Source organism: Sus scrofa, chromosome X, assembly GCF_054392235.1.
Source record: "Sus scrofa isolate SSC_HxYL_T2T_F1_AM1 chromosome X, Sscrofa_HxYL_maternal_Yorkshire_Landrace_v2.0, whole genome shotgun sequence".
Lineage (NCBI taxonomy): Eukaryota > Metazoa > Chordata > Mammalia > Artiodactyla > Suidae > Sus > Sus scrofa.
This window is the reverse complement of record NC_139401.1, coordinates 134,130,336-134,151,840: the sequence shown is the minus strand read 5'-3', so window position 1 is coordinate 134,151,840 and position 21,505 is coordinate 134,130,336. Positions and strand designations below refer to the sequence as shown.

Below are 21,505 nucleotides of genomic sequence, written 5' to 3'. Positions count from 1 at the left end.
CTTCTTTCCTCAGTACAGGCTTCTAGAAGGAGCTGGACAGAAAATTCTGGGAGGTCATTATCATTGTAATAGCTATGCTTTCATGAACAGACTTTTCATCTTAGACTAATCTCAGCCCTCCCTGAGTCTTTTCCCCCTTAACTGAGCAAGGAAGGTGCTGACCTAGGTGCCCTCACTCACTTCCAAACACTGGAGGAGGAGGCTCAGACAAGGGGGTGCTGGCGCGGCAGGGTCAGAGGGATGTTCTGAGTAGGCCCTGTCTTGGAGGACTCCTTAGTCTGGGATGGACATGGATATACGATCCAAGACTCTTGGGCTCGTGTCATTGGTGGAGGAAGCAGGCACAATGGATGCTTGAGGGAGGGCACTGGAGCTTCATCCAGCCAGAGACTTGTAGGAGTCAGCCAGGCAAAGGAGGCGGGAGGCAATTGCAGGGAGAGGCCCTCACATGTCACCGTTAGCACTGGGTCTCCCATTCCAGTGGGAGTTCCTCTAAAGTTCCTGAGCGGCCTCCCCTTGGAACCCCCTTCCCAGAGGGACTGTAGATGTCAAAGGTTACGTTGGGCCTCTCCACACTGAAAACAGTCTCTCAACACCCAGTGAACTGAGCCAGAACCGGCTTTGGAAAAGGGAACACTCAGACGGTGCCTTTGCTTGAATAGCCTGCGGTGCTGTGGCGCCCTGGATCTTATCCCTGCCTTTCTTGCAGGGCCCAGTGTCTATGGGCCTAATCACAGTGCCACATGGGCCCATATTGGGAGCCCCTTTCCTTGGCTATGGCTAGATGGCTTTTGGCTGAGTGGCCTTAGCTCAGCCTGTGAGCTTCACTCCCTCAAACGCTAATCCCAGTCCCGGTCAGGGCCACTTGATTGTCAGGTCTTTCTGAACCCACCCTATAGATCCACCCACATTTCTCACCACCTTCTAAGCCAGCACCATCCTATTAGTGACCTCCGTACAGGTTTTACAATCATCACTTGGTGCCAAACTATCTGAGCAAATGATCTGAATATTATTTGGCAGACAGGGCTCCAGAGAGCTAGCAGTTTGCTCAAAGCCCTTGGCCCATCAGAGGCAGGTTGGAGCACTAGGTAGGCAGCCCTTTAGCGCTTTGCCCAGGGCCTGGTTTCTCCCAGCCAGCTCTGCAGGAGCTGCCCCACCCCGGATTCATGGCTATTGAGCTTGTCAGGACTTGTCTGCCCTTTGGCCCCTTCTTCATACCTGGGCCCCAGTACCTTCCATGCCTCAGTGGCCCGATCAGCAACACAGCAACACCTGACCGTCTAAGCTAGTTGTCTCACTACCTTGCACTTGGGGTCAGATGGAATCTCATGCTTGACTAGTTTTGCCACATAGATCTTAGAGGACCAGGACACTCCTGCACCAATGGCCATGCACCCATAGGGATCCCTTTCTAGATCCCATGTACCTGATTAGCCACCGGAAGCTGAAATAGGCAAGAAAATGAATCTGCCTCTCAGAACCTCCAAAAGCAAACAACTTGTTGACACTGCTTTTATCTCAGGGTAACAGATTTTGAACTTCTGACCTCTAGAATTGTAAGACAATAAATTTGCATTGTTGTAAGCTACCAAATTGGTGGTAATTTGTTACAACAGCCGCAGGAAACTCCTAACTCTAGTACTCCCATCCAGTGAGGGATGAAGGGCTCAGGTCACTCAAGATTATCTTGGAAGAGTGGAAACCATTGGGGAAAAGAATGTTGGGCCAGAGGGCTGCCAACTTGGGGTCAAGGCTTAACTCTGACCCAATTAGCTGTGTCCTGAGAAAACCTTTCTCCTACCTGGGGCTTTGGGTTACCCTGTACAAAGTGGGCATCAGAACAAACAGGATTCTTGTGAGGGTCAAAGGAGAGAACACCGACCCATGTGTCTGTTCATCTGTATATTTGGGAATGTGCTGGCTGAGGAGGTGTTGAATAAAAGCCAGGCCTTTGCCCTCTTCCCCAGGACCCTGCTCCTGTACTCTTTGACCTTTTCTCCAATCCCCTCCTACCAAAACCATGCAAAAAATCTGGAGTGTCACTGGTATGACAAGCATCATCTGGGTTGGTAACCGGAGGGTTCTCTGAGGTCTAAGAAACTCTGCCCTCGAGGAGGCCACCATCAAGTAAGAATACCAAGGGGAAGGTGAAGGAAGGATATGGCTTTCAGGAACAGGACATGGTGATCTGCCTTTTGGGCACAAGACTACCACCAACTGGGATGGCACTTGCTGCCTCAGGCTGCAACCTGTCTGTGACCGCTGAGCCCAGTTGTGATGATATTTGATTCTTTCATTACTACCTCCTTCTCTCTAACCAGATCGTGAGCTCCATGAAGGCTTACGGGGATTGTTCACCGTGGCATCCCAGCCCCTAGCAGAAGGCCAGTTTCACAGTAGGTTTTTGTGACTCTTAGACTTCAGGGACACTTCCCTGTTCACTGTCTGAGGACCTACTCTTGCTCTTCAACTTCCTCAACTTCTCTGCACTGTCTGACGCCACTGGGCATTCTCTCAATTCTCGGTGTCTTAGCTGTTACTTCACCTTGAGGTCCCAGATTTTATCTTCCTGCATTCCCATGGCTTCAAGCAGCAGCAATAGACCAAGATCTCTCAAATATCAATCTCTTGCTTTCCAGAACTTGAAGTTTCCTCAGACTCCCTATGTCACAGCCAAACACAAATGTCACCATGTCACTCACCGGGGGGCAATCAAGTCAAAGCTCCTTGACCCCTAAAACCTTATGTCCTGCTCTTTCTTTTTTCTTTTTAGGACCCCACACACGGCATATGGAGGTTCCCAGGCCAGGGGGTCTAATCGGAGCTACAGCTGCCGGCCTACACCGCAGCCACAGCAACGCTGGATCCTTAACCCACGGAGAGAGGCCAGGGATCGAACCTGCCTCCTCATGGATACTAGTTAGATTCGTTTCCACTGAGCCATATCCTGCTCATATGGAATGCTATATCCTGTTATGTCTAGCCAGAGCCCACGGTGGCGCACACAGCCAGCCTAACAGCTGTGAGGGGACAGGTCCTGGTGGTTTTGATGTGTCTTTCCGCAACAGTTAGTGATGTTGAGCATCTTTTCATGTACCTGTTGACCTCTCGGTCTTTAGCAGGGTTGGTAAACTTCCTCTGTAAACAGGAAAAAAGCAAACATTTTAGGCTTATGGGTCATAGGATGGCTGTCATAACTGGTCTGTTCTGTCAGCCGGAAGGTTCTAGTGTCTCCCAATATGCCTCTTCTTTCTCTCCATTCCTATCTGTTTGTGCTCTTTGAGCTCTTAACCTCACATGAGAGCCTGTGTCTCTTCCTTTCTATATGGGCACCTTACTGCATTAAGCTGCCTGAATCTAGATTGTAACATGGGGTGTACTGGCCTGGGGAATTGGGAGCCCACGGTCGAGCCCTGGCTTTGCTCCCTGCTTGAGTGCCCTTGGCTGTGGCTGCTTCTCTCTGGGGCTCCCCCATCTGGTCAATGTGGGTGTTAGTGTCTTTCTCCTCTCAGCACCCTTCGTCTGGCTACTCTCACTGAGCAACTTCTCAGGAGTAAGCACCACCACACGGGACTTCAGGGACAGAGACATGGATCAAAAGCCCCTGACCCTTGAGCAGTGTAGTGGCTCTTTGGAGATCTGCACAGCTAAGGCCTTGGTTACTGCATGATTGCTTAGACGGCAATGTGGGCCAGGCTTTGGAGGAAGCCAGAAGCCAGAGACCTTCACGGGGGAAAGCTGTGAGGAGGAAGTGACGTTGGGGATAAGGTTTGAAAGATGAGGAGGCCGTGGGCCCAGATGTGTAGCAGAGAGTACAGCTGAAAAGCCACAAGGAGCTTAGAGGCTAACTTGCTGGGGTTGGGGGGGGAGGGCGGGAAGCCAAGGGAAGTCACTTGAGAGGTCTTTCAGTTCAGCTAAAGGGAGGACTTTCTAGCGCCAAGGGCCGTCTCAGCACGTGGGGAGGAGGTTCAGAGCTCCTTGACAGTGGGGAGAAACGCACACCAGAGCTTGGAGGGCTGTGGCCAGAGGCCTCAGCTGTTAATGTCCCATCTGCCTCGGTTCCAGTCCTTCCTTGATTTGGAGTCACAGACCCCACAGACGGAGGGTCCAAGAGAGACAACCTGAGGGGGGGCAGAAGCCAGAGTGGGGCTGCTAGGTTGTCTCTCTTGGACCCTCTGTCCAAAGTGGGCTTCTCCACAGCTGCCAGCTCCCATCCCACTGGGTTGGATTTGTGTTGGGCCACAGTCATCTTTGAAAAGCTGCTGACAGCTCTGTGCCTCTCCTGCCAAGAGACACACACTCACAGATGCCCCCAAAGCTGAGTCCAGTTTAGGGGGTTCACAGAACTTCTGAATCCACACACCAGGGCCAGGCCTGGAACCTCTGCTCCAACTAGGCTGGCTGGCTGCTCTGTTCCCCATTCCTCGAGCTGTTTCCTTTTGCAGCAGCTGTTACTCTAGGATTCCAGGCCAGCCAGGTGTTATCCATGCTTCCTGAGCTGACCTTTCTGCACACGGGGCCATATGAGGGAGAGGACTGACAGGCGAGGTGACTGGACAATCTGAGCAAGTCTGGCTGTAGCATAGCAGGTGGGAAGCCCAGGGAGGAAGCTGGAAAGGTGTGCTGGGCACAGGCTATTATGGGCTGGCAGCAGAACACGTTCAGGAGAAAAACGGGACCCACTGCAGTGTTTCCAGCACAAGAGGCAGGATCTGGTCAGGCACAGAATGTGGATCAGAGGAGGTGGATAGATCAGCACGGCTCTCCTGGTAAACCCGCTCCGGGTGCAGATGGGCGGGGCCGGGTACCATACGGTCCCCAGGGATGGGGAGAGGACAGAAACGAGATCTTTTCAGTAAACACGCAGAACTGGGCATGGACTTTTAGCTGTCCCCGAGCTGGCAGATAACTGCTTTCTATCAGGTGGATGTGCCACAGGGGAGAGGCTCAGGCCAGGGTGACATTTTAGGGACATGCATGCTACAAGGCTATGGCAAGCAGACAAAACTCAAATAGCAAACCCAAAGCTCCACAAGGCTATTGCAACAAAACAAAACAACAAGGCAGGAAAGGAACAGAGCCACACCCGAGGCATGTGGAGGGTCCCAGGCTAGGGGTCGAATCGGAGCTCCAGCTGCCGGCCTACGCCACAGCCACAGCAACACGGGATCCGAGCCACGTGTGCAACCTGCACGACAGTTCACAGCAGTGCCAGATCCTTAATCCACTGAGCAAGGCCAGGGATCGAACCTGCCTCCTCATGGATACGAGTCGGGTTTGTGGCCGCTAAGCCACAATGGGAACTTCCCATGCATAGATTCCCTTTCTCCCATTATCTTCCATCATGGTCTATCCCAAGAGCAGCCTGAGTTTCTTGATTTTTGCCCTCCGTTTGCTTGACTGTCAAGCGTTTCCCATGCCTACAGGAAAAAGTGCAGCCCACCTCTTCAGCTGGACCCCAAGAGAGGCCGGCTGCTTCTGTACCTCAGGGAATCTGAGAACGACAGCACGGTGCTCATGAAACTATGACAAGCCAGTGCCTGTGAACCTGACCTTTTACCTTGAAACGCCACGCAGGGGTGTTCGCACCTCCTCACTTTATCCATCCCTTGAAATCCAACCCAATGCTGTCACTTCCTCCACTTAGCTTGGCCCCCAGGTGGAGGTGAAGTTCACATCCCACAAACTGCTCAGCATGGCCAGTAACTTCACTTTATTCCAGGCTGCCTCGCACAAAGGCAGAGAAGAAAACAGAAGTCTCTCAGAAACCAGGTTCTGCAAGCAGGACGCCAGAAAACACAACGCTGACTCATTCTATGCACTAAGAGTTTTGGAATCTGGCCCTTTCTGCACCCTCTCTCCTCCCCGGCCCTTTCCGTGGCTTAACATCAACCAGCCCGATGCCCCACAAGGGGCAAAGGCACAGGGCTTGGCCGATACAGGGCGAGGTGTCCACGAAGGAACGTTTTTTGAAAGAGGAATGCAGGCGGCCACAGCCGCTGTACCGACAGCGAACACATCTTTGCCTCCTGGGCACCTGGGGAGCTTTCTAGTTTCACCTTTTACCACTTCTTGCTCTCAGCCGAGCCTATCAGAAATGTACATCTGAAGCCTCACCATGTGTCTGCAGCCTCTGCTCTTCTCTAGGGTGCTTGTCCTCTCTGGCTCCTCGAATCGTCTGCATGGAGAGAAACCTAGTGCCCCCTCCTCCATGACAAAACGCCCCGCTTCTCACCTGCAGCTTCCGTGACTGGCTCCAGAGGCAGCGGGGAGGGGGAGAGAACACAAAAGAGCCGAATACGAGGCCGGAAGAGACCTACGCTCAGAAGCAGCTCAGTGGAAGCGGGTTCGTTTATTGGTCCCCAGAGCAGAGAGCTACGGACTGGGGAGCGGGCCGAAGGGCCCAGGCTCCGGGGCGCCTCACTGGGCCTTGCGCAGGTGGTGAAAGCTCTGCACAGTCCTTTCCACGGCGTCGTCCATGGTGACCAGGGGCTGGTAGCCCAGCAGCTTTTTGGCTTTCTCACAGCTGTAGTAGTGGAACGTGCCGGCCAGCGCCACCCGCATGGGCGTGAACGTGGGTTGCAGCTGAATGACGGGGCTGATCACCATCACGAAGAGGGACACCAGGAGGGCCAGGTAGTAGGCCACCCAGTAGGGGATGTGGTACTTGGGGGCCTCGTAATTGAGGCCTGTCAAAATGCGGGACAGGAATGTCCAGAAGGGGACAGGTTCGTCATTGGTGATGTGGAAGGCCTGCAGAAACAACGAGACGTCACAAACTGTCCCCCAGTGGGACGGGTGAGCAGGCCCTGCCTGCAACTTGGAGCTCAGCCACAACCAATATTTTGAGAAACCAGTGGCCGCTCCCCGCCTGCCCGCGCCAGTTTTCTTTGCAGGGCAGCCCCAAAGTGGGCGGGTAAGAAGCCCACAAATCTGCAAACGTAAGCCAGTGGCTGCTCTGCCGGTTGGATTTGTAGCTCCAGGCTGCTTTAAGGGGTCGTGGGGAGGTGAGGAAAGTTTCAGCTATGGGCCAGGATTTTACGTGAAGCTTAGACCGTACTCGGGAAGGTATGTTTCTTAAGCCTGGCAAAGAATCTTATCTTCAGATGCAAGGAACGGGCCATATGACATTTCTCAAACTGCTGTGTTTGGTCTAAACGAAAAGCCATACCCAGCCCCCAGCCCCGCCACACGGAAAGTTATGAGTTAGAAGACGGCAGAGGTCCAGGACAAGAAAAATGAGGCCCAAAGAGGGGCGATCCGAGGGAGGAGCGAGAAACAAGGAAGTGGGGGCCCTAGAAACGGGAGAGCTGACTTGCTCTGTGAGAGGGACTCGGCTGCTGCCCAGGACGCAGGATTTGCCAGGGAGAAGAAGGGCGAAGGCAGGTGAACACACAGTGGCGGGAGGGGCGGGCCGGCTGTCGCGAGCGGGTGGAAGCAGGTGCCTTACCTTCCCACCCAAGCCTGTGTCTCTGGAGAGGCGCTCTGCGGCCAGGATGTGTCCGTGGACCACGTTCTCCACAAAAGTGAAGTCCACCAGGTTCTTCCCGTTCCTGCGGGCACACAAAGAATGAGTCTCTGGCATGTGGACCCAGGGCTGTGACCCGCATTGGCAAGGCCAGACCCTGGCACAACTCAGCATTAGTAACTGCTGAAGATGTGCAGGAGGCCAGGGCTCCTGGGGACCTTGGGGGAAGTGGGCAATTTAAGGGCCACCCAGTGAACCTGGAAGCCCAACGCCCTGCCTGCCCCATCGGGGCCTGGTTAACACCGGTGTCGGCTGCTCTGGGCTCCAATTTGGGCAGCGGCCCTTGGCCTCCCTCCAGGGCACTCCAGGCTGAGGCGTTGCTCTGGCCTCAGATTTTTCTACTATCTCTTTCTAATCTCACAGGAGGGAGGCTGAGTGAGAGGCAGGCAAGGTGCCAAGGCACAGGGACGAGGGGCGACAGCCACACTCTCGCCACCTGCTCAGGCCCCACTCCTGCACTGCCTGGGGGAGGAGCAGTAACAAGGGGAGCCGGGGGCCTGGCCCTTAACCCTGGGCCAGTCGTCTTCCCTCCGGAGCCTGTTTCCAGCCTGGGAGGGCGTATGGGGTGGAAGAGTGTCCTGCCAAACTCCTGTCTCCCTTGAACTTGTGACTGTGACCTTATCTGGATATAAGGTCCCTGCGGATGTAATCAGTTAAGACGACGTCACACTAGAGTAGGGTGGCCTTAAGCCCAATGACCGGTGTCCTTGTTAAGAGGAAGGAAATGTGGATGAAGACAGAGGCAGAGACGGAAGTGGCATGCCTATGAGCCGAGGGACGCCGAGGGCTGGTGGCAGCCACCTGAGGCTGGGAGAGAGGATGGAAGGGACTTGGACACCTGGCCTCCTGCACTGGCAGTGAATCCGTTTCTGTTGTTTTAATCCTCATTTGTTGTGGGGGCCCCAGGAAATAAACCGAGGGCAGTAGTAAGTAAGAACAGATCCGTGTGTGACCGACCCTTGTTATGGTGGCGTCAGGGGCACAGAGAAGAGCGGCCGGGGGCCAACTCACCCGATCACAAACTTCATCTTGCCTTTCCTGGCCGCTTCAATGAGAATGGGGACCAACTGGGGGTCTCTTGGGCCAAAAATGCCATGAGGGCGGATGGCTGTGGTTAAGAAATTCTTGTCAGGATCGTTGGCGCCCAGAACTGTCTATGGGAGAACAGAAGGAGTGTGTTAGCTGCAGGCAGGTCCCAGAGTGGCACAGACGCCACCAACGCCCTGGGCTGAAGACTCGCATCAGCGCCCTGTATGATTCAGCCAAGTCCCCAACCCAAGACCATAATCTGAAAAGACAGCAGAGAGAGCTGGGTCCAAACCAGTAAGATCCAATAGAAAGGCCTGGATTTAGGTTTAAATGCAGTGTGTTGTAGATGAAACCCTAAGTTTCTAGTTAATGAGTTTGCCACCAAACAGGCTCCTGACTTAGGCTCCATGTGCCCAGCAGTCCTAGGAAGGGACTCTGACCAACCCAAGTGGGCCAGGAAGAAGGGGCCAAGAAGGGGCGGGTCTGGGAGAACTATGACAGTGGCTCAGTGGCTAGGTGGCTAAAGACAGAGGCCAACGCGGTCAACCCTGAGAGTAGTGCCTCGTACCTAGACTCGAGGGAGCTGCTCATGAGGAGGAGAGAAAAGCTGTGTTTTCTGTGGCTTAATGGGAAAACTAGACCTAAGCGCTTCAACTGCAGAGAAAACAGGTTTTGTCTCAAAAGGAACAAAACATCCCAAGGATTTGTTACGTTAGTGCTAAAGATGGGGTCGCAACTGAGTAAACTTGTGTGGTGTAGGCAGAGGCTGGATGCAGGCCCTGGGTTCAGCCACCTACTAGCTCTAACTTGGTGACAAAATAATAGTACCTGGCTTATGGTTACTATGAAGTTTAAATGAGGCCGTTCCTGTGACATACACAGAGCACTGTCTGGCCACGTTAAGCTATTCTGTTGTTATTGTTGTTGTTGTTATTATTATTGTCTTTTTAGGGCCACACCCTTGGCATATGGAGGTTCCCAGGCTGGGGGGTCCAATCGGAGCTGCAGCTGCTGGCCTACACCACAGCCACAGCAATGCGGGATCCGAGCCACATCTGCGACCTACACCACAGCTCACGGCAACGCCGGATCCTTAACCCCCTGAGCAAGGCCAGGGATCGAACTGCAACCTCATGGTGCCTAGTCGGATTCGTTAACCACTGCGCCACAACGGGAACTCCCTAACTTCATATTCATAAACATTCTCTCCAGAGTTGAAATCCTGCAGATGTTCCTGGAACTCATCTGTCACTTACCTTCTCCTGTAAGATCTTGGTCTCTGTGTAGTAGTCGATGGGTTTCATGGCATAAGGGAGGTCTTCGGTTCCATTCTTGATGTCGACGCCCTCAAAGATGACACTGGCACTGCTGGTTAAAATGAGCTTCTGGCAGAGGAGAAAGGAAGGTTACGAAATATCAGTCATGGGACTGGTACTCTAGTGGTTAGGATTTGGTCCTTTCACTGCTGTGGCCAGGGTTCGATCTCACATCAAGGTGCTGCAAACTGCAGCCAAAGGGGAAAGAAAAGAGTCGGGGTGAACATTACCACCACAGTGGTCGCCGACGGAAGAGAATCAAATGGTCCAAAGGCATGTGCTCCTGGCTGTCAACTGCAAGGCCCTAGACAGATTCTTCGCTACGCTGCCTTCGCTTTTCCGGCCTTCTGAAAATAACGCAAAGATCCCCCGCTTCGGCAGCTGTGTGGGCTAGAGACACCTTCTGAACTATGGGAGTGAAGCTCCATGGCGGAAGGACGGCCCACAAACCTTGTGGGAGATGCGTGTCTGAAAAAGACCCCTGGGGATTGTGACAGCCACCTTGGAGAAATGCTATGTGAAAGGAAGATGCTTCTTCTGAGTGTCCCCAGATCCAGCCTTCTGGTTAAGGGCAGCCCATCCTACACTGAACACCATGGCCTTGAGCCTTGACTCATATCTTCATCACTTTTATTCAATGTGGCCAGCATGGTAGGATAAGGTCAAGAACCGAGTATAATGACTGCATAGAAGCAGCAAAACTATCACTTTTTACACATGTTACAAATGTCTACATACAAGACATTATGAATATACCGGAAATATTCGAGTTCAGCAAAGCTGCTGAATACACAACCAATATACGAAATTAACTGTGCTGTGCTCCTGGGCATTAGCAAGTGAGTATGTAACATGAATCACCCACAGAGAAGTACATAGGAAAACATTTCACAAAAGCTGTATCAAACCTTTAGAGCGTATGCAACTCTATCAAAAGACATTCAAGACAAAGAGAAGCAAATTTATCTCTGTATTTATGGATAGGAAGACACAATATTGGAAAGATGTCAGTTCTCTCCCAAATTCCATTTAAGTTCGATGTGGTTACAATGACAACTGTAACAGGCTTTATCAAGTAACTCGATGATCTGGTTCTAAACTGTGTATGGACAAATATAGGGCTAAGAAGAGCCAAGCAAATTCGGAACAACGTGGTGAGGGGGTGACTTGTCCTAAGGCAGAACAACACGGACCCGAAAAGAGATGAAAGCAGAAGCTGGAGCAGATATGTGTTCACCCATATTCAAAGCAGCCTGATTCACAACAGTCAAAAAGTGATAACAACCCCGGTGGCCACGAACACACTGCTACTGACACCTGCCACGGCAGGGATGGACCTGGAAGACCTCACGCTAAGTAAGCCAGACACAAAGGGACCAATGTGTATGATGCCACTTCTAAGAGGTCCCCAGAGGACTCCAACTCATAGTGAGGGGACTGGGGGAGGAGGGAGTGGGCTGTTGGTGTTTAATTGGTACAGACTTCACCTTAGGGTGATGAAAAAATTCTAGAGATGGATGGTGGTGGTGGTGGTGGTTGTGCAACAATGTGGCTCTCTAACCAAAGACTAATAAGCCTTAGGGTCCTCAGATGGTCTACTCAGATGCACTTGGAACATTATAGCTCGAATTGCCTCAGGAGCTCCTGGGGCTTAATTTCTAGGCTCTTCACAACACTTTCGGAGGCGAGCCTGGCTGGGCCCAGAAGAGAACGAGAAGAGCCCTGGCCTCCACACACCTGGACAGGGCATCGCTCCCTCCAGCTTTCCCCTTACCTGAACCCCAGCCTCTCTGCAAGTTTCAATGACGTTCTTGGTGCCAATGTAATTCACTCTATAAAAGAGCTCCTTGTTGTTACTCGATGGCGCAGGTGACGCACAGTGGAAAACTGTGCTTACACCTTTTAGAGCTGGGTACAGATCCTGGAAAAGCAAACAAAGATAAAAAAATCACTCGTGCTTTAGACAAGTCAACAGCCTCCTCACATTCCGGCTCTTCAATCTGTGGCATGAGGTGTGCTGCCCTTTTCTAATTCTATAAGCAACACACAGGCACATCTTCATCATAAAAGATTCCAACACCACAGAAGTACGTGGGACAGAAACCACATAGTCCCTTTGATTGCCCCATCCCCATAACCTGGTCCCCACTCAAGACTTGTTTGGGGCATGACAGATGCCTGTGGGATCCACAGAGCAGCAACGTCTGTGCCCCATGGGCAGGGGTTGGCACAATTCTTTCCTACGAAACTAGACACAAAACAGCAACCTGAGAGGGATTAAAGACACGGATGTTTAATTTATTGCTACGGGAAGCAGAGCGCTTGAGAAAAGTGGTTGATTGCAGATGTGGGGCAGGAAACAGACAAGATGAGCCAGGGACACCTTGTCACACCTGAAAGTCAGTCCTGTATAAAGGGCTCAAGACCCAACCTGATGAGGCTCCAACTGGCCAAAGAAGGGACATTTTGATCACTGGTAAGAATAAGAATTCCTTTTGCAAAGTAGAAAATAAAGGGAAAGAGTCAAAACACTGAATCTGCACAAGGTACAAAGATTTGAGCTAAAAAACAGAATAATAGCATGTCACCATTCTGCGAAACCTGAATTAGGTAGTGAGATCTAAGAATGATCAACAGACGCTAATATCACCAAAAGCAGAAGAAAGACAACCATGAGTTAATTATGTAAAATGATCACATGTAAGAAATGTAAGAGATAGAACACTCTTTTTCATTTTTTTTTTATGGCCACACCTGAATCACATGGAAGTTCCCTGGTTAGAGATTGAGTCTGGGCCTCCGCAGTGAGCAGGGCCACTGCAGTAGGATTCTTTTTTTTTTTTTTTTTGTCTTTTGTCTTTTTAGGGCCGCACCTGCGGCATATGGAGGTTCCCAGGCTAGGGATGGAATCAGAGCTACAGCCCCTGGCCTATGCCACAGCCACAGCCACGAAAGATCCGAGCCAAGTCTGCTATGTACACCACAGCTCACGGCAATGCCAGATCCTTAACCCACTGAGCAAGGGCAGGGACCGAACTTGCATCCTCATGGATCCTAGTCAGGTTTGTTAACCACTGAGCCATGATGAAAACTCCTGCAGTCGGATTCTTAACCCACTGTGCTACACACAGCAGGAACTCCAGAGATAGGACACTTGTAACCAGTAATAAGTCTCTTTCCATGTTTCCCCAACTGTCCCAATAATGTCCTTTAAAGCCAATTTTACGCCTGGACCCAGGATCCAATCACGGATCACACATTGTATTTAGCCTCCATATCTCTTCCATCTCTTTCAATCTTATTCTCGGTGATGTTGATTCAATCTTTTGGTTACAGTGATGGCTGCCAGATTCTGTGGGTTGCAAAATGGTAACATTCTAACATATTTTTATGTTTTGGGTTGGCATTCCTCTGTAATATAGACTTCCTCCTTCTTCCACTCCAATTTTTCATTTCTTTTCTTTTTCTTTTTTTGCTTTTTAGGGCCGCACCTGCGGCATATGGAGGTTCCCAGGCTAGGGGTGGAATCGGAGCTGCAGCTGCCGGCCTACACCACAGCCACAGCAACCTGGAATCCAAGCCATGTCAGTGACCTACACCACAGCTCACGGCAATGGCAGATCCTTAACCCACTGAGTGAGGCCAGGGATCGAACCTGCCTCCTCATGGATACCAGTCGGGTTCGATACTGGTGAGCCACAATGGGAACTCCTAATTTTTCTTTTCAGTAATTTTATGGATGCATGGATTCTTGTTGAATTCACTTCATTACAATCCACTACTATCTTTTGTGAGGTTTGAAATGTCCCAAATTTGGTCAGTGGAGACTTCATATTGATTCTTTTGTCCTTTTGACATGTTCTCATGAGTTTTTGACTGCTTTCTTAATTTCTTCCTTAAGAAAATGTCCTCAGCTCACCGTGTGCCTCTGCCCCAGAGTCCTAAGCAGGCTTATGGCTATTGAGACACCAGAGAGAAAAAACCAAACCAGGACCAGATCTGGCCTTAGTCCACCAGAAATAAAATACAAGGCACAGATGTGACTTTAAATTTTGTACTAGCCACATTAAAAAAAGTAAAAAGGTGAAAAATTATTTATTTATTTACTTGTTTTTTTTAGGGCCGCACCTGCGGCATATGGAGGTTCTCAGGCTAGGGGTCGAATCAGAGCTACAGCTGCTGGCCTACGCCAGAGCCACAACAACCCTAAATCCGAGCCACGTCTGCGACCTAAACCATAGCTCACGGCAATGCCAGATCCTTAACCCACTGAGCGAGACCAGGGATCAAACCCACAACCTCATGGTTCCTAGTCGGATTCGTCTCCACTGTGCCATGATGGGAACTCTGAATATAATTTTAATGTGGAGAGATTTGGCAACATTATATGATGCCACTCATAGGAATGGTGGCCAAGGGCCGGGGAGAGGGGAGCGGGGAGGGGGAGGGCAGGAGTGGAAACGGGCACTGAGCGCCTGGGGTTTTCTTTTAAGGGTGATGACAACGTTCTGGCGTTAGATCATGGTGATGGTTGCACTGCTTTGTGAAGATACTAAAAACCACTGAATTGTGCACTTTAAAAATGTGAAATGTATGGAACGTGACTTATCTCTCAATTTAACCCCCTCCCCCGACACTAGCAACTGCACTTTTGGATACATACTCTGGAGCAGCCGCTGGCACACCACGGCCCATGGACAACTTTTTGTAAATAAAGTTTTAGGAGGTCCCGTCGTGGCTCAGAGGGTAACGAACCCAACTAGGATCCATGAGGATGTGGGTTCGATCCCTGGCCTCGCTCAGTGGGTTAAGGATCTGGCGTTACTGTGGCTGTGGTGTAGGCTGGCGGCTACAGCTCCAATTCGACCCCTAGCCTGGGAACCTCCATATGCCACGAGTGTGGCCCTAGAAAAGGCAAAAGACAAAAAAAAAAAAAAAAAAAAAGATAAAGTTTTACTGGTACATAGGCCATATCCACTCCTTTCTGTACTGGCCATAGTTGCTTTCGAACTACCAGGGCAGAGTCGGGTAGAAGTGACTGAGATGACAGCTACTCATTCTCTGGAGTCACAATGTGGGTGTGTGTTAAATTCTTCTCTATAACTACAATTTCTCAAAGCAAAAAGCTTTTTTGGGGGGAACGGCAACTTGGCTGGCCTTTGAACAGGGGAAGTCTGGTGGTTTCCATTCAGGGGCCTGGGGGAATGGCCAAGGCTGGATGGCCCGTTACCTGTTGGTTGCAGAGGTCACCAAGAAAGAACTGCACGCGGGGATTGTCGAACCCTTGCCGTTTATCAAATACGTTGACGGCATAGCCTCTCTCCAGCAGCTGTTCCACCATGTGCTGGCCCAGGAACCCAGAGCCGCCGATCACTGTGCACTTCCTGTCCTGTGGAAAGAGAGGAACGGTGGGGGCACGGGTGTGGTGAGAACCAGGAGCTTTTAGGAGCCTGGACTCACATGTCATGAGCCACTGTGATGGAAAGTCAGTCTCTTGGTTTGAAACTCTGCTGGAATCAGGTTGGAAACTTTATGTAATTCTGGTGTTCTAGCACCAACGGCAACCTTTTCTCCTGGGATCAGTAAAAAGGGAAGAGACAGCAAATGATACTGACACAGCCTTTGGTTAGACTGGATGACCTGACACATACTGTGTGTTTAGTGAAAGGAAAAAGAGACATGTCTGAAATAAATTACACCGCTCATGATCAAAACTGGACACTTTAAAATCAAAAGCAAATGAACAGAAGTGATACCTTCTTGCTCCCAACAGCTGATCCCTGGGCACTTCTATGGCAAATAAACAAACAAACAAACACCATCACCACCACCCCCCGCCCCAAACCCCAGACAAACCACACACAGGAACCAAAAGCCAAAACAAATTCAATTGACAGTGTGCACTCAAAACATCTGAAAAAAGAAAGCAGAGTTTCTGTACTTGCAGAAGAAAGCCAGCTCCCTTTGCTCCCCAAGTACTACAGAGCTGGGCTGTGTGGCTCTGGGCTTGTCACCTAGCCCCTTCCTGCCCCAGTCCATTCAGCTAAGAGCATGCTGTCGTTTGATGGGATCTCCTGGTGGGACAGCAGTGAGGACTGGGGAGCTGTAAATTAGCCAGACCCAGGGCTTTGTTTTCCCTTCCCTGAGCTCTGAGGAAGCGGAAACATTCACTCAAAATGAACTAGGGGTTGGAGTTCCCATCGTGGCGCAGTGGTTAACGAAATCGACTAGCATCCTTGAGGACGCGGGTTCAATCCCTGGCCTCGCTCAGTGGGTTCAGGATCTGGTGTCGCCCTGAGCTGTGGTGCAGGTCACAGACTTGGCTTGGATCTGGTGTTGCTGTGGCTGTGGCGTAGGCCGGCAGCTGCAGCTCTGATCTGATCCCCAGCTGGGAACCTCCACATGCTGCAGCAGGTGTGGCCCTAAAAAGAAAACAAAAACAAAAACAAACCAAGGTGATCTGGTGACTCATGGGAGCCTTCTGGAGACTTTAATTTGCTAACATGTGATGGAAACACACTTTACCTTGGCCTGCTTTCATTTCTGAATGTTAGCATTCATCAAAAGTGAATGGAATCAAGCCTTTGCTAACCCTCAGGGGGTTCCCATGACTGCAGATGTGTGACTGGGGCCAGGGTACACCAGCCAAGGAGCCAAACGCCCATCCTGAAGCTGGGCCCAGCCCAAACTGCAGAATCATTGATGCTGTTTTAAACTACTGCATTCTGACAGTGTTTGCTACATACCAGTAAGTAACAGACACCTTAAATTAAGATCTATATCTTATATAAAGAAACAAAACTCAACATTAATGGATTTAATACATGGACCAGAGACAATTTTTAACCCATAGCTATAAATCCACATCTTGCTGGCACGTATGTGCTCAACCTTCCCCTTACCTGGTTTTGGATAACCTCTTTTGGGTTAGTACTCACTTTTGGAATGTCTTCTGTCAAATGCGTCTGGGTGACCTGGTCTTTTATTGGCTCGCCAGCTGCTTGTTCCATTTTAGCTCTAAATATGGCCCCGTTTGCAATCAACTTCACTCTCCTTAAAGACATTTAGACAGACATGGACATTGTGTAAATGGAAACATCTTTTAGCTGTCAGTGTTCTGTGCTGAGTTTTCGCAAAGGCTAAGCCATAGCTGTGGCCGCTGGATGAAGCACTCAGTGAACACGCCTGTGATGCAGCTGCTCGCAGAGAAGGGCCTGGCTGGGCCCGAAACTTACTGTATATTTGGACTAGAGGCAGAAGGGAAGCCACTTAAACCACCTCATTCGTCAGTTGCAACAAAAAGAACATCTGGCGCAGCAGCTTTCCCCACGGCACCTGCGTGCCTCGGGATGCTCTATGTTTCTGGCGCCGCGGGAACATTCACAGGCGCTTGATGTTGGACCTCTGGCCTCTGCAACTGTGCAAAAATAAGTCTCTACCTTTTAAGCTGCATACTTTGTGGTCATTTGTCACAGTAGCCGGAAGAAATCAAAACAGCATTCTTTGCAGCCCTGAATCCAATGAGCACGGCTGCCAATACTGCAGCTCCCCTGTACTACAAGAAAGCAAGAAGCCCTGTGGCCTGCTCCCCTCTCTTGATCTTCGGGGAAGCCCTAGGAGGTGAAAGAAGGTAACCTGTCCTGCCCCTTGGAGCCATACCTTTCAAATAATGCACATGCAATCTTCAGCAAAGCAGCTTCTCGTAAAAACAAAAACAAAATCAAAGCTCATTTGTTTTGAGTTATACACAAATTGTTCTAAAGTTCCTAAATTGGGTATGTCTCTAAATGAAAACCAGTATGTATGCCCTTTAGACACACTGGGTCTTGGTCGAAGGCTAAAAAGAATCTAGGAAAGAAGACCCACCTTCTGCTGGTGAAACCCAGTGCCTGGCTCAACTTCTGGGCAGTGGGGAGGAGGGCTGGGGCAGGATTAGATAAAGGGAGAAGGGAGTGAGCTCATCGCCTCCTCCCTGCTGCAGAAAGTCTCTGGACGCCGAGTACTGGGGACAGAAAGGACAAGAGAGTCTGTATATTTCAAACCAGATAGAGAGGCAAATGTCCTCTCCTTTGGAGACATGGGAGGCCAGGCTCGACATCCCTCGAGGCCTCGCTCATCAGTCACCTCTGCGAAACCTCCTCCTCATCCTTAGCTGCTTCCTTAGCACTGGTTTCCGTCCCCGTTCTACCAGCACGGAGGTCTAGGCTTTTCCCCCCCACGTCTGTCTTGGCCCAGTAGGCTGTGAGCCCCTGGAGGTCCAGGGCAGACCTGCAATGGAGCACGGTCTCAAATGTGCTGCTGCGGCCAGTCTGAGGCCTCATCTGCAGAGTGGCAATCCCTCCTGGTGACCTCAGAGTTGCTGCAGGGCTGAAACACGCCTCAGGGGTAAGAGGGAAGTGGCAGCAAATAAATGAGCAGCCTGGCGGGCAGCTCTCTCATGTACAAGGCCACTGTCGGACAGGCCCTGCATAAGGCACAGTGCCAACCTCCAGGGAGCCCAGCATCTACTGTGGGAGGCAGGCTCAGCAGATGGTCGCCAAAATGCCTCTGAGTGCTGACTCGGGTAAACCAAGGCGGGGCGGGGATCTCTAAGTTGAGTTCTAAGGCCCCAGAAGCATGAGTCAATCAGAGAGGGCAGTATCCAGAAAGACACTACGAGGCCAGGAGCGGGACACACAAAGTGATGGCACAGAACCAGCATGTAACAAACCCGACTTCGTATCCATGAGGATGCGGGTTCGATCCCTCACCTTGCTCAGGGGGTTAAGGATCCGGTGTTGCTGTGAGCTGTGGTGTGGGTCACAGACACAGCTCTGATTGGACCCCTATCCTGGGAACTTCCACAAGCCTGGAGTGTGGCCCTAAAAAAAAAAAAAAAAGATGGGGGAGCAAAGTTGAGAACATGCAGGGGCTGTGTGTCAGGGTAAGGAGTTACTTTAGGAGGAGATGGAGGAGGCTCTGGACAGTGCAAACAGGGGGTGTGTAAGATCAGAAAGATCACTACAATCTTGCTGAGTGTCACGTGCTTTTATACATGAGCACAATAGTTCCTTGGCATCTGTGGGGTACTGGTTCCAGGAGCCCCTGTCGACACCCAAATCCATGGAACTCAAAATGGATTATATATTTGTATATAACCCACGCACCTCCTCATGTATATTTTTAATCATCTTTAGATTACTTATGATGCCTAATACAATGTCAGTGCTATGTCACTGCCCTGTAAATAGTTGCCTATGCAGCAGATTTGAGTTTTGCTTTGAAAGTTTCTGGAATTTTTAAAAAAAAATATTTTTGATCCACGGATAGTTGAATCCATGGATGTGGAACTTGCAGACATGAGGGGCCGACTGAATATTACCCCATTAAGACCCCCAAAGCAGGAATTCCCATTGTGACTCAGCAGTAACGAATCTGACTAGTATCAATAATGAAGTAGGTTCGATCCCTGACCTTGCTCAGTGGGTTAAGGCTCCAGCGTTGCCGTGAGCTGTGGTGTAGGTCGCAGATGTGGCTCGGATCTAGTGTTGCTGTGGCTGTGATGCAGGCCAGCAGCTACATCTCCGATTGGACCCCTAGCCTGAGAACTTCCGTATGCTGTGGGTGCGGCTCTAAAAAGAAAAAAAAATTCTGAAAGCATCCAGTATGAAGAAAATACCGTATAAAGAAAATACAGTACGAAGAAAATACTCATTCAACAGATAAGAAACCGAGGATCAGAGAGGTCAAAGGACTTGGCCCAAAGTCACTTGTGGTCGCTCCTTCTACTCTGTCGCCCTGCAGACTCGCTGGGAAGTAGGGTGTAGAAGGACACAAAGAGAGAAGGACTAGTAGGGGCAAAACTACTAGTGCAGGAGGCTCAGATGCCAGGCTAAGTCTGGACTTTGGTCTGTAGTCATGGGGAACCTCTGATGAGAACTGCTCAATAGGAAGATTACCCTGATGAAGCAGCGTGGACTAGATAGGGGAGAAGCGGGGAACAGGGGGGCTACTCACCAGTTGTTCAACCAAGATTTAGTGAGGACCTAATATGTACCCTTCACTGATCAAGGTCCTGGAATGCCAGCAGTGAACAAAACAAAGATGCCTGCACCCATATGGCTTCCCTTCTAGTGGATGGGCAAAGAAGAACAAAATAAATAAGGATACAGTTATAAGTACTAGGGGATAAAAACAGAGAAAGGTGTAGGGTTTGGGTGTTCTGGGAGATGCAGGGCTAAATAGGATGCTTAGGGTGGCTCACTGAGAAGGTGACAGTGGAGCAAAGACCTGGAAGAAGGAAACAAGTAGAACAAACAGGCAGAAGAGATGGTTGGAACAAAAGTTTGAAGGCAGGAGTGTGTCCGTGCATTTGAGTCCATCAAGGAAGCTAGTGTCCTGGGGCTGGAGCAGCCAGGGGAGAGGAGGAAGCATGTTGGGATGGGCCTTGCAGAGCATGGTGAGAGCTCTGGCTTGTACCCACAGGGGGGCTGCTGCTGAAGGCGTGAAGTGGGACAGGAGCAACAGAGGTGGAAAAGAGAAAAGAAACACCCTTTAAGGAGGAAGCTGACAGAAAGTGGAGGCTAGTTAGTGGGGCCAGGGCAGGAAGAGTCAAATAGGACCAAAAGGTTTTGGACTCGGCTTGTGCTCAAAGAGGAAGAGGGTAAAGGGCAGAAGTTCGGCAAACATTTTCGCTTAATGAATGTCAATAAATCTCAGGCTTTCTTCAGCCTGAGAAACTTATGCTCTGTCCCCTGCTTCCCAAAATGCTGTGCCAATGCCCAGAGGTGAAGCAGGTAAGGGCTGAGAGGCAAGAAGTGCCCTTACACTGGGCTGGCTAAGGAAGGCAGACCTTGGACTTCCAGGGCCACTGTTCCAGCTCCCTTTCATCTGTTACCGTGGCACACGCCCCCTTGTAATTCTCTGAGCAAGCCTCACCTTTCCAAAACGGCTCTGTGACTTTGCTCATGAAGTGTCCCCACCTGGAATACTCCTCACTATCCGCCTTGAGTGTTTGGTTGTCAAAATGAGTATATTTTGATGATCTGTCCCCTTTATGCTCACTCAAATCTCCTTCACTCCCTTCAAAGGCCGTTCCTAGGCCCCCAGCTCATCTTCCCGAGCTGCTTTTAGCCAGGTGAGAACTAAAGTGATCCTATCTTGTTATCTATTTGGGGTGGGACGGACACGCCCAAAGAAAGAGCCTCAGGTGGATGAATTCAGCTTCTAAGTCCCAGACGTCCGAATTTCTGTGATAACGCCCGGCCTCTGCCTTTCCTTCTCCGTCTCAGTTGCCCCGTAAATACATCCTCTGCTCCAACACGCAAGGTCACGGTCTTCTCTGGCCCCTCTGACCCTAACTCAGTCTTAGTCCAGACCAGAAAGTCCCCGACCGTGTGAGGGCTTGTTACCTTTTCGAGCCCCGCGAAAGGCCCCACCCAATTCCTTGCCTTTCCAGTCCTATCGCCAACCCAAGAGCGAGGTCGCAACCCTTACCTGTTGGTAGGTGCCTCCCTGGCCGGCCTCAGCGCATCGGTAGCCTACAGCCTCAGAGCTCCAGGCGCCAGCAACCACCTGTTTCTCCCCACCCTTATGAGGCTACTATCAGCCGAGGCGCCTCCACCAAAGGGATTGGTGCTGGCTCGGCCAA

The 21,505-nt window shown here is 50.8% G+C and overlaps 2 protein-coding genes across 4 annotated transcripts in view; both read right to left on the bottom strand.

The window, feature by feature from the left end:
• The window catches only part of ZNF185 (zinc finger protein 185 with LIM domain), a 67,295-nt gene extending 60,539 nt beyond the window's left edge, over window positions 1–6,756 (bottom strand). Inside the window, exon 1 of the mRNA XM_085007460.1 lies at window positions 6,239–6,756. The gene's annotated coding sequence lies outside the window, so the exon portion shown is untranslated. The remainder of the gene's footprint in view (window positions 1–6,238) is intronic.
• Window positions 6,337–21,461, bottom strand: NSDHL (NAD(P) dependent 3-beta-hydroxysteroid dehydrogenase NSDHL). 3 transcript variants are annotated; one of them, XM_005673966.4, is made up of 9 exons: window positions 21,352–21,461; window positions 17,743–17,878; window positions 16,815–16,929; window positions 15,107–15,265; window positions 11,651–11,797; window positions 9,817–9,945; window positions 8,543–8,685; window positions 7,454–7,556; window positions 6,337–6,756 (listed from the first exon to the last, which is right to left on the bottom strand). In XM_005673966.4, the coding sequence occupies exons 3-9, from the start codon at window positions 16,884–16,886 to the stop codon at window positions 6,424–6,426; spliced, it is 1,086 nt and encodes a 361-aa protein (XP_005674023.1). In that variant the 5' UTR covers window positions 16,887–16,929; window positions 17,743–17,878; window positions 21,352–21,461; the 3' UTR covers window positions 6,337–6,423.
• Between the last annotated feature and the right edge of the window lie 44 nt (window positions 21,462–21,505).